Source organism: Lagopus leucura, unplaced genomic scaffold (genome assembly GCF_019238085.1).
Source record: "Lagopus leucura isolate 7727_CA_CO unplaced genomic scaffold, USGS_WTPT01 Super-Scaffold_797, whole genome shotgun sequence".
Taxonomy (NCBI): Eukaryota; Metazoa; Chordata; class Aves; order Galliformes; family Phasianidae; genus Lagopus; species Lagopus leucura.
The window spans coordinates 2,586,842-2,597,443 of record NW_024962259.1 but is presented as its reverse complement, the minus strand read 5'-3'; the positions used below and the strand labels follow the sequence as shown (position 1 = coordinate 2,597,443).

At 41.3% G+C, this 10,602-nt stretch overlaps 1 protein-coding gene across 1 annotated transcript; it reads right to left on the bottom strand.

Annotated features, from left to right (window-relative positions):
• Positions 1–257: 257 nt before the first annotated feature.
• UTP6 (UTP6 small subunit processome component) lies at positions 258–10,256 on the bottom strand. The gene is made up of 19 exons (XM_042865271.1): positions 10,145–10,256; positions 9,980–10,064; positions 9,150–9,191; positions 8,975–9,067; positions 8,286–8,333; positions 7,583–7,646; positions 6,979–7,097; positions 6,580–6,657; positions 6,094–6,175; positions 5,494–5,575; positions 4,744–4,925; positions 3,869–3,948; positions 3,275–3,352; positions 2,939–3,118; positions 2,291–2,371; positions 1,793–1,902; positions 1,632–1,698; positions 1,281–1,353; positions 258–722 (listed from the first exon to the last, which is right to left on the bottom strand). The coding sequence occupies exons 1-19, from the start codon at positions 10,234–10,236 to the stop codon at positions 565–567; spliced, it is 1,794 nt and encodes a 597-aa protein (XP_042721205.1). The 5' UTR covers positions 10,237–10,256; the 3' UTR covers positions 258–564.
• Between the last annotated feature and the right edge of the window lie 346 nt (positions 10,257–10,602).

Sequence of the window (10,602 nt, the reverse complement as noted above, 5' to 3'; positions counted from 1 at the left end):
AGAAGGTTGAAGCACAGATCGGAGCTTACCCGTCACAGCAAGAACATCTGCGACAGAGCTCTGCTCGCCTGCACTGTGCACAGTCACTCAGAATTACTTAGGAGGAGACAAGGTGGCTGTACAAGTTGTTTGGCTTTTGAAAAAAGAGGATGATAGATGACTTCAAGGTTAAGAAACAAATAAATACCATCATTTTACAGATTGTTTATCCAGTGTTCCATTTTTTCCTTACTGAACTTGATGTTAAGAACTCCCCCTAGGGTTACAATGGTTTATTTTGTATGTATGTGTTGCAGTGTTAGTTTGCCAGTGTAAAAGCTGATGCATTGCAACTTCTATCTCAACGCACAGGCTGGAGGAAAGCTCAGAGATGCCTCTGCCATCTCCAGCTGTGCACACGAACCTGACACTGACAGAAGCACCAGTAACAGCTGTGCTGAGACAGAATTCTTTTCACACATGCAGTAAAGAAAATGCACTTTAATATCACAAAACATATTTACCTTTCTACACAAGTTTTGTTTTAAAAATCCACAATGTCGTGCTGTAATTATTTTTAGTTTTTCATAAGTGTCCAGTTTGCAGTAAAGTGTATTTGGAAATGAAGTCTTCCACCTGATCTCCCTCTAACATCTTCATAGCTCGCCAGTGAATACTCCCAGAGTTTTCTGGTTTGCCCTGGGGATGACTCAGCTCCTCCTTGATATATTCCAGCCAGAGATCTTTAAAGGAAAAACATTCTGGTTAGATTTTGATTGAATATTTAGTAAACATACTAAACCTAACCTAGAAACCCTCTTTTTCTAAGTGTTCTTCATCTTAGTGCAATGTGGTTTAGCTGATCAAACCTCTTCCTCCTGCTCCCTTGAAGTTCAAAAGCCTGGGTTCTGCTCCCAGCTGGAAACTGGTATCTTAAGAAACAATGCAGCTCTTCAGCAGTAGCTTCCCATGCCATCAGAGAAATTGAGCTATTTATTTTCTATTATAAAAACATGGCTCCATACTGTTCACAAATGTAAATGAAAGGTGACGAGCATCTCCTATGCCTGCCAGTGTCAAAACTACTATTTGCTGGTAGTTCTGCTGAAGCTATCCTACTGTGAACAAAGGCCCCGGATTGAAAAGTGTGGGCTCACTGCAGAGTGTCATGCACCGAAGATTTGAGCTCCACTCTGCATGATAGCAATCTAACAGCAGAACAAACAGCTACTGCCCCTCACCCCCAAATAGAAATAAAAGAGGTAGCACTGAACTGGGGAGGGAGAAGAAAATCTCCTTACCAGAATCCGCTGAACCAAACTCTCTCAAAGCACGTTCGTAGTATTCTCTCAGATGAAGCATTTTGCACGATTCCTAACACAAGAAGGTTATTAAAAGGCCATTCATTTTGTACAGAAGTGAGTCTGCAGCTTGATTACATTCTGACAAAAGTGAAAGTCATGGTAATACACACACACGCATTGCCAAAGATTAGTTACTATGAAACTTGCTTTTATATCGTATACTATGAATCAACATCAGAAGGTAAATATTGATTACAAAAGACACTGCTCACAAGCCTTTAACTTCATATCAAAGTTAGAAGTGTATTTTACAAATACAAGGCAGTAATTAGATATTCAGCAACTTACTTGTTCCTTTTCTATTTCAATCATCTTCCTGAAGAAGTCAAGTGAAAGTGGACGACTTTCATGCAGGCTAAAGTAAAAATAGAAATAACTTCAAACTTTATGCCATTTTTTCTTTGCTATTTGCCCTAGAATAATCAGATTTAAAGTGGTTTTCTTGTTACCTGGTAAAGACTTTTCTTACTTTCTTATATCCACCATTCCTGTAAGCCCAGTCAAGATACTTTTCTTTCATAGTCACAGATTCAGCAGGAGCTATGGCATGTAAGCACCTCTGCAAGTTTAAAACAAACCAAAAACTACATAAGCTACAATTAAAAGGTTACAAGAAGGATGAAGCAGCATCTTCTCTCTCACCAGACACCTGACACTCATGGGGCCTTGTGTGAGAAAGTATTAACAAAAGCATTCTAAATAATGTCTGAAAAAACAGCATTCTGTAATAAAGTCAATGTTAGTTGTAATCTAAAACATGTCTCCTTCAATATTCCATAGCATTTCTGTACAGCTGACTTTTGAAAACAGCTTTACTTGGAATGCTCTGATACCAACACATCCATTGAAGTATGCAGCAAAAGCTTTGTACTGCAGCTACTCCATCTGCACACACAGCTCCTGTTTACTTAAACATCACCTTATGAAGATTTTTGTTAGCCAAGTACCTGGTAGAGAGCTTCTGTGTCTTCCTTGCTATTTGCGACTTCACTCCACTCCACCCAGAGGGCCCACAATGGTAAAGTGCCCTACAAGATAAACACAGAAGTCAAACGATTGAAATAGAGCAACTCAGAGTGATTTTCAGAGACAGCAAGGAAATTATCAAGTTCTACATTACTGCTTCTGTGAAAACTATCCTTAAGACACAGCTCTTAAAAAGAACTTTAAACTGCAGACTGAAATCCCTTCTTGTCTCCTTTCTAATTCATACAACAAATACTACTTAGATGGACTGCTGCTAGATATGTTGCCAGGAATGAGAGAAAAATTCTTGTTCATCAGTACTGAAATACAGAGATAACTTAAAAGAACAGGGAGGAGAAGGAACAAATCAGCTTCTTGCTTCCTCTGTCATTCCTTGTAGCCCAGTTTGAAATGGAACAGCAAAAAAGCATGTAAATCATTTAAAGCTTGAAGTAAGAAGAAACCCCACGCACAAACAACTTGTAATTCCTCAGTGCTCCTGAAAGTGAAATAGACCTAAATAGCAGCCAGGGAATCTAAGTGCACTATGAAGGAAAAAAATCCTTCACGTAAGTAGCAGAGATTTTCCACCTGATGCATGCATGCGAGTCCATAAAACCAGCACAAACCTTAGATTTCACATGCTTGAGGGCTTCTTCAAAACACTGGGTCACGTTGTCACTCCTCAGCTGGATCAGCACCTGCAGCCTCATCTGCCACATTTCCACTGACAGGCTGAAACGCTGAGTTGCAGCTTCTGCCACCTCTGCAGCCTTCTGAGAAAGGCTGGACTTCAGTAACAGCTGAAGCTAAAAAACAGCAGATAGCACAAGAAATGTGCAGTGTTTTGTTAAAAGCACCTTGGATACAATAATGCCCACTTTGTTAATTACACAAAATGGCAAAGGTAGGCATGCATCAATGCAGGACAGTCCACCAATCTATTTTTCTGAACCAACTCTTACCCACTGCTTATAGAGAGCTTCTGGCAGCAAACTGGACTCATGGGCTTTGCTGAACACATTCAGTGTCCTCTCCAGCCTCTAGAACAAAAAGTGAGGAAAATAAGCATTATTCCTTCAAAAACAAGATCCTAGCATTACCAGAAACCCAGTGGATTTGTATATCAAAATGTTACTGAAATCCAATAAAATTTATAAACCTGATGTTTTACATACTCCTATTATTTACAAGATAAAGGTGGAATTTGAGCACTTGAATTACACCTCTTCTTTGAGGAGCAAAGGAACAACATAGCAATGTAGTAAAAGGGAACCAAGCCACATAGAACAACTACAAGTTTGCACTCAACTTCCATACAAGGAGCTCATAGCACTTCACTGACAAGGCTGATCTGTGCCTGAGGTATCCACGTTCAGGCAGCCCACATGTGTCTAATGGTAAGACGCCTTCCCTCAGACAGAGACTGAGTGATTTTTAAGAGTTACTTGTCACTATTTCTGATAAAACATTCAAACATTAACTCCTTGTCTGAAAGAGAACAAAAGCCTGTAAAAACAGGGTTGTTTTGGTACTATGATCTCTTAATGACCTTTTACCTTTTGCTTTAATTCTTCACTGTTGGTTTTCCTGTTACATCTCTCTAAGCAGAAAGTGATGTAGCATTTCCACATGTCCTCTGCAGAATCAAAGACATTCTGTCATGCTTTGTAGAATCACAACAGTAAGCACAAATATTTGTCTTTAAGGTAAGGGATAAAGAGAATCCAAGCACGAAGGGTTAATGCCAACTTTTTAAAAAATATACTAGGAAGGGACCCTGCTTTAAAACATTAAAAACTGCTTCCCAGTATAAGCTGCAATCAGTAATTCCTTCTAAAGAGCATTAAGCTCTTAGTTAAGCTGAGGCTTCAGAGCACAATGTCACAACTAATTTTCACTGCACCCTTTCGCCTGTATTTTCAATGGGTCTGCAGAAGTGAGAACATTCACAGGCAATTGAGAAAATCTTCCATCTGCCTAACATGACAGGCTATGTAAGCAGCAATTTGCATCCGCTGCACGCAGCCTCTGCACAGAGTCTTGAGAATACAGGTAATGCCAGATACTGGTTACTCATCCACTGGCAACTCAAAAGCAATGCTTACTCACAGCTGACCAACAATATACACTTCACTTCAATACGTTTCCTTCGTTTAGGAAATTTCATTTACAGTTCCCACACCTCTGTCCTCCTCTATGCACACTTCTATTGTTAAATCACATTCATAAAAGCAAGCAGCAGAAAACACTTTAAGCAACTCTTTCAAGACCAAAAGTACATTTGAAAATAACCTCAGTAACACACAAAAGAGATCCCCTAAATGGATCCCAAACCCAAAGCTACTTGCATCCTCCTTCAAAACTCTCGCAGTACACAGTATGCTGAGATAGCAGGAAAAACTGATGTTAAAATGCAGACAGAATATTTCACCCGTGGGGACTGCTGTCACAGCCTCTTCAAAGACTGCACTGCAACGTTCCTCTCTCTGGGTCATTTCAGACACCTTCATCTGTTTTGTGGTGGGTTCTGTGGACTTCAAGGATCCCAGCTCCAGCTCTCGACGGGCCATGTAGTCCCACATCAGAGGATTATCAGCATACTCAGCCTGCAAACTAACATACTATATCAGTGACATCCATTTACTGCCATCGCCTTCTGACAAATGTTTAGAAGGGTTGTCATGCTGGTTGAAGGTATAGAAATGTACCTAATTTCTAAGTAATCAGATACAAGAGACACTTCTCTTCACCACAAGAGAAAATACCAGGGTTTTTTGTTTTTGTTTGCTATTAGTATAGATATTCTCCAATAATACAGTGAACTAGGATGGCACCTTTCCAGAGATCTTTCTTTTGAAAGAAGAAAAATTGGAGAAACTAAAGAAACAGAAGAACCACCAAGTAAAGCAGTTCCTGCGCTTCAGAAAACTAAACTTGGAATAATTCAGCTACAACTATATTTTACCTAAGTGCTTCTTAGCAGGTTTTCAAAGCTTATAATCAAGTTTTTTCATGCATCCTTTTCGTAAGAGTAGACTTGCTTCAAATACATTTTCTTAGTACTTCCCATACATCTCCCATAACATTTTATCTCCATAGAGGAACAGACTTCAGTCATTAACCTCTCAACTCACTACAAATTAGGAAAGTTAAGAGAGCGCTTATTGAAAAAACCTCTCACCTTTCAAGAATTTCTTTTTGCAAATCGTGTGTAAAATCAAAGAGCTTCGCAATAGAAAGCAGAGCCAGACGGAACTCAACACCTACAGACCAAGAGGGAAAAGAAATGTACCAAGTACAGCATCACATCCCATCACACACTTTGCATTTCTATATCCCTGACAGCCTTTTTCAAGACACAGATATTATTCAAGTGTCCAGACAGATACTCTTTTCTGTAAGCCTCAGCATTCAACCCATATGGTAAGCCATATGTTAGGATGTCAACTGCCTGGCTACATGCTTCAAGATTTCATGCTAGACAGTGACAAAAAAAAAAAAGTCCTCAGGCAGGCACATTGCAGGCTAAGAAGTGGTAAAGCAGTCCTGCCTACTGACATGCTTACACAGCCTTCAAACTTGGTTCCACCCCCACCACTCACTCATTCAGTTCTTTCACAGAAACACAGAATGGCTCTACACAAGTCAGGCCTATTGAAAACTGCACACACTGTCAATGCATTATAATCCATCATCTTGTAGCTTCCTAATTTATCTTTGAGAAAACCAGGTGACCTAAATGTGACAGTTTTGCTCCCAAGTAAAAGAAATGTTAGATCACCTTTAATTTTCTGAACAGCATCCCTGTAGATTATGTGAGCCATTTCCCCATTAAGAATCTTCTCAGAATAATTGAATTCCTCCTGTAATATCAACATAGCATTGTTGCAAGTTTTCCTTGTTCAGCTATCGTTTTTGCAAACATAGAAAAATACCAGAAAATGGTAATTATGCTTCATCTAAATTTATATTAACCTATTTTCCACAAGCTAACTATAATGAAATAATATTTCAGTATTACTTTCCAGAAATGGCAACTAACTTTCAAACTGATATTAACAAAATATCTTAGAAACATCAAGAAAAATTGAAGTATTTAAATTCAGCATCAGCCAACACCTGGGAAGTTTAGCATAGCTACAGAGCACGAACAAAAACTCCCTAAGCAGTCCTCAAGAGAATCATTAATAGAAACCCCTTGAAGTTCAACTTTAAAATGTGTGATACACAAGCAGAGAGTATTTCAGAGTAAATCTACACGACCTACCAAGTTCATCTTTGCTCGTTCAAGTTCTTTCTTTTCCTTTCTCTGTTTTTCCGCATTCATCAGTTCCATTCTGAAATACTGCAAGAAAGAAGATACAATTAAGTGATGGGAAGGGAGGGTGGATCAAGCATAAATATATTCAGTTCACAAACATGAGGAAAAGGAAGGTCTGCCTGAGGAGCTACAGGACTCAGCCAACACATCACACACGTCTGTGAGCCTCGGCTTTTACAGATCTGTGCTTATAGGCACAAGGGTCACACATTCAGAAATGCCCACCTTCGAGGCATTCTTTAAACCACATCAATCTGAGCTTTTGCCAGACTGATCTCAGAAATCTGCTGGACTGGTTTGCTCTGACTGCTCAAACAAGTTCTCATAAGTAAACCACAAAGTTACCTCTTGGTAAAGTTTTGGACACTCTGGATGGAAGCGCAAAGCACGCAGGAACAAGTGCCTAGCACTTTCTGAGGAGAGGCGTGTTTCCATTTCCCATTTTGCTGCCATAATCCACAGTGCTGTAACAGAAGATGTCAATTCATTTGAAGGCTAAGCAAGTGTCTGCTCATGAGAATCCATTCTGAAACTGTTCTCCAGGATGTTTCTGTCACTGTACTTACCCCACGTGCATGAGCTCAGCTATGAAATATCCCAGAGTGAGACCAAGTTAAATATGACTAGAAGCTAAGCAGATCCAGGAGGTTTAATCCAGCACAGCTACAGATCCAACAACGTAAAATTACATCTTCAATTCCCAAAATCAGCCACTAGTATTTAACATCTGCCTCTGAAATGTTTATCTAGTCCCCAGTCTATGTGGTCATTCAAAGCAGTGGACTCCCTCTTCACATCACCTTTTGATTGCTCAGCACAGCCTGTCAGAGGCATCCTTTCCGATAAAGCAGCGAGGCAACAGCTGGAATTGAATTCTATAAGAACTCAAAACACGACTCTTCAACCTATACTGAGTTATATACACAGTGCTCAGCTTTGTTTTGTTTACCTGGTTTATTGGGATGAATGGCCAACATGGTAGAAAACACCTTGCTAAGCTGATGTTTTGCATTCTGTAAAAGAAATAGCTTTGTTTTACCATCTGTAGAACCAAACTAAACCAACAGGACTGAAATTTCACTAAGAACACTCATAAGTTGCCATGCAATCATACTGGAAAAGATGTTTCTCTCCTACTTTAACTTTAGATCAAAGTTTTTGGTACTTATTCAGTATCAACCAGCTTTCAATTGTTACCAGCCTCACGAGCACAGTTAACTCTTCTGCACCTAGACAGCTAACACAGATGTTGCCTATATTACAAACCTCACTGACCACTTTTAAGGTAAAGACTGTATTTTTCTTCAGTCACTTTTATTACTACGCTAAGATTACCTCCTTCAGTACAAGAAGGATAACAACTGGATGCTGGGAACAACACGAAGACTTGCACAGAGAACTTCAGAGAGTATTAGACTGCCACAATTCCTTTTCAGCACAATAAGAAACGTTTGAAACAAAAATCACAGTTCACAGGCAGGCAATTCATTCATTCCACAAAACAAATGAATGCTCCCAAGCCAAAAGGTTATGTTATGATACTCATGTTGCAGTACAATCTGTTCCCCTGCCTTACAATACAAGTTCCAGATGCCTGCCTGACCAGCAACCCCGTATCTTCGATCAGTAAGAACAGGATTTTGAAAACTCACCCACTGCTTGCAAAATGCAACGTGTGACAGCCAAAGCTGGACATCTTCCTAGTGGAAATGCAAGTGGGAGAGAATGAAACTTAGAACAAGTACTAAAGCACTCTTGCACACTGACAAGCAAACAATATGCGCTTGGTATGTACTCTTGGCATGAAGAAAGGAGGAATTTTTATTCCAAAATTCACTTTTTTCAGATATCCACATTCCTGCAAAACATCTGAAGAAAACCATCTCTCCATCCTAATATATACACTCCTGCTGCCTCTGCAGTAACATCTGTATTATGCTTGACTCAACAGAGAACTTGATTTCTTATGTACCTCTCATGGGTTTTACCACAAGAGCTATCAAGACAATCTCTGCCCAAAGTAAAGGAGAGTTCTTTCCATTTCTAGTCCTTGCAAGCAGATGCACAAAACTCACATGGCAACATATGACTCAAGACAGATGATAAGTAATGATTCAGAAGACAAAATACTGTTTCTCTAAAAATAATAATAAAATCTGACACGAATGACCTACTTCTGTGGCACTGCTAAGTGTCCAAATTTCTGCTTAGATTTTCTGTTACATTTCTCTGCATAACTGAAAATATCTGGTAGCAGAGATATCTAGGTTAATTTTTACATCACAACATACCGAAAGATTATTTTCCAAGCTGCTGCTACAAACAAAAGAAACAAACTTACTTTCCATTTTCCTGTGGCACGTTTGAAGAGGCTGTGGACCCTATGCATAATAGAGCTCTCAATTTCGTCCTTCTTAAATGAGTACCCGGTGCGCTGGGAGAAAAGAAGTATTACTTTCACTGCACAAGAAAATGTAGTGCACAGTGATTGCACTTGCAAAAACTGACAAACGTACCGCTCTTCTTTTCTTGATCAGTTCCAGCAGATTAATTTCATACTAGAGTGGGGAGAAAAAACACATTTAAAGGCAAATGAAAAGATGTATAATAATAAAGAAAAAAATAACAACAAAGATGAAGTGTTTTACAGCTGGTCACAAAGATAATAGAAGTTACACCCAGGAAACCACAAGCAACAGTTTTGTGAGCAAATCACTATTTTTCTAAGGATTACTAAAATTAAGTTTTAGCATTTTTATTGCATGTGGTATTTCAGCCCTAACCCACATATTCCTAGAATTTTAATGCATATTCCAGATTCTTTACACTACAAAAAATGAGTTGCACGGAAAGACAACTTGCACAGCATGTCAGAAAACTGAAGTCTCTATATCCCCGGAGAGGAAAGGAACTACAGAAAAGAGTCCTTATGAGAATAAAGTTTCTCTTGTCCCCAAAAGCTCCAAACTGCTGTCTAAGCTTCATGCCTAACCTGTGCTTATAAAATCACCCCACCATGGTTTGGGTTAGAATGGACCTTAAATACCACCCCCACCGTGGGCTGGGTGCCCCCAACAGCTGAGGGCCCAGCCATGGCCTCGGGCACCTCTGGGCAGTGCCAGAGCCTCATCAACAACCGAGTAAATAATGTCTTTCAGATATCTGGCCTAAACGTAATCTCTTTTAGCTTAAAACCACTGCCTCGTATCGTAACAGATCACTCACGAGTAAAGACTACCAGCGAAGCAAGGACACCCTCAAGCAGCAGGTTTCTTACACAGTCAACTACGAAACTCCTAACAGAGAGAGATCTATGCGGTTAGTACCGCTAATCAGCACGGCCAACCTGAATATAATTGATAAAATCCTCCTTCCGAAGGGCTCTCCGCTGTATTTTGTACTCCAGAGCCGTGGCCTTCTTCAGGACAGCCCTGCACGAAAGAAGACACCGGGCCATCAGCACCGGGACCTCAGCCCAGGGCCGCCCCCACCGGCCCGGGGGCCGCCCCACCTGATCTCCTCGTGCGTGAAGAGGCCGACCCGCTCCAACTGCTCCAGCTCCGGCACGCGGTCCTCCAGCCGCTGCTCGACGCGCTCCGCCATGGCTGCGGCACCGCCGGATCCACGCGCGCACCCACGCCCCCGGTACTTCCGCCCTCCGCCGCAGCCACTTCCGCCCGCCCCGCCACGCCCCGCCGGAAAGCCCGCAGAGGCGGCGCTGAGCGGCAGCGGGGCCGGCAACGGGAAAGAGACGCGACGGTGGGGAGACGCACGTGGGTATGGACGTGCTGAGGGCAGGAAGGAGAGAGGAGCTTTCTCATCTCAGGAGCGGCAGAAGCGCTCTGTGCCGCGCCAGGCCCCTGCCTCCCGAAGGCTGAGCGGTGCGTGCCCGGCGGGGTTGTGCCAGGCACGGGGCTGGCCCCTCCCGCGGCCATCGTTCTTCTGAGTACGTTAGCATAATAAAACCAG

Excerpts from the sequence above, each read along its gene's own strand:
- UTP6 (XM_042865271.1), bottom strand. The coding sequence starts at position 10,236 with ATGGCGGAGCGCGTCGAGCAGCGGCTGGAGGACCGCGTGCCGGAGCTG. Across the intron at positions 4,926-5,493 it reads CAAAAAGAAATTCTTGAAAG|TTTGCAGGCTGAGTATGCTG; the intron begins GTGAGAGGTTTT and ends ATAGTATGTTAG. Across the intron at positions 1,903-2,290 it reads ACACAGAAGCTCTCTACCAG|AGGTGCTTACATGCCATAGC; the intron begins GTACTTGGCTAA and ends TTAAACTTGCAG.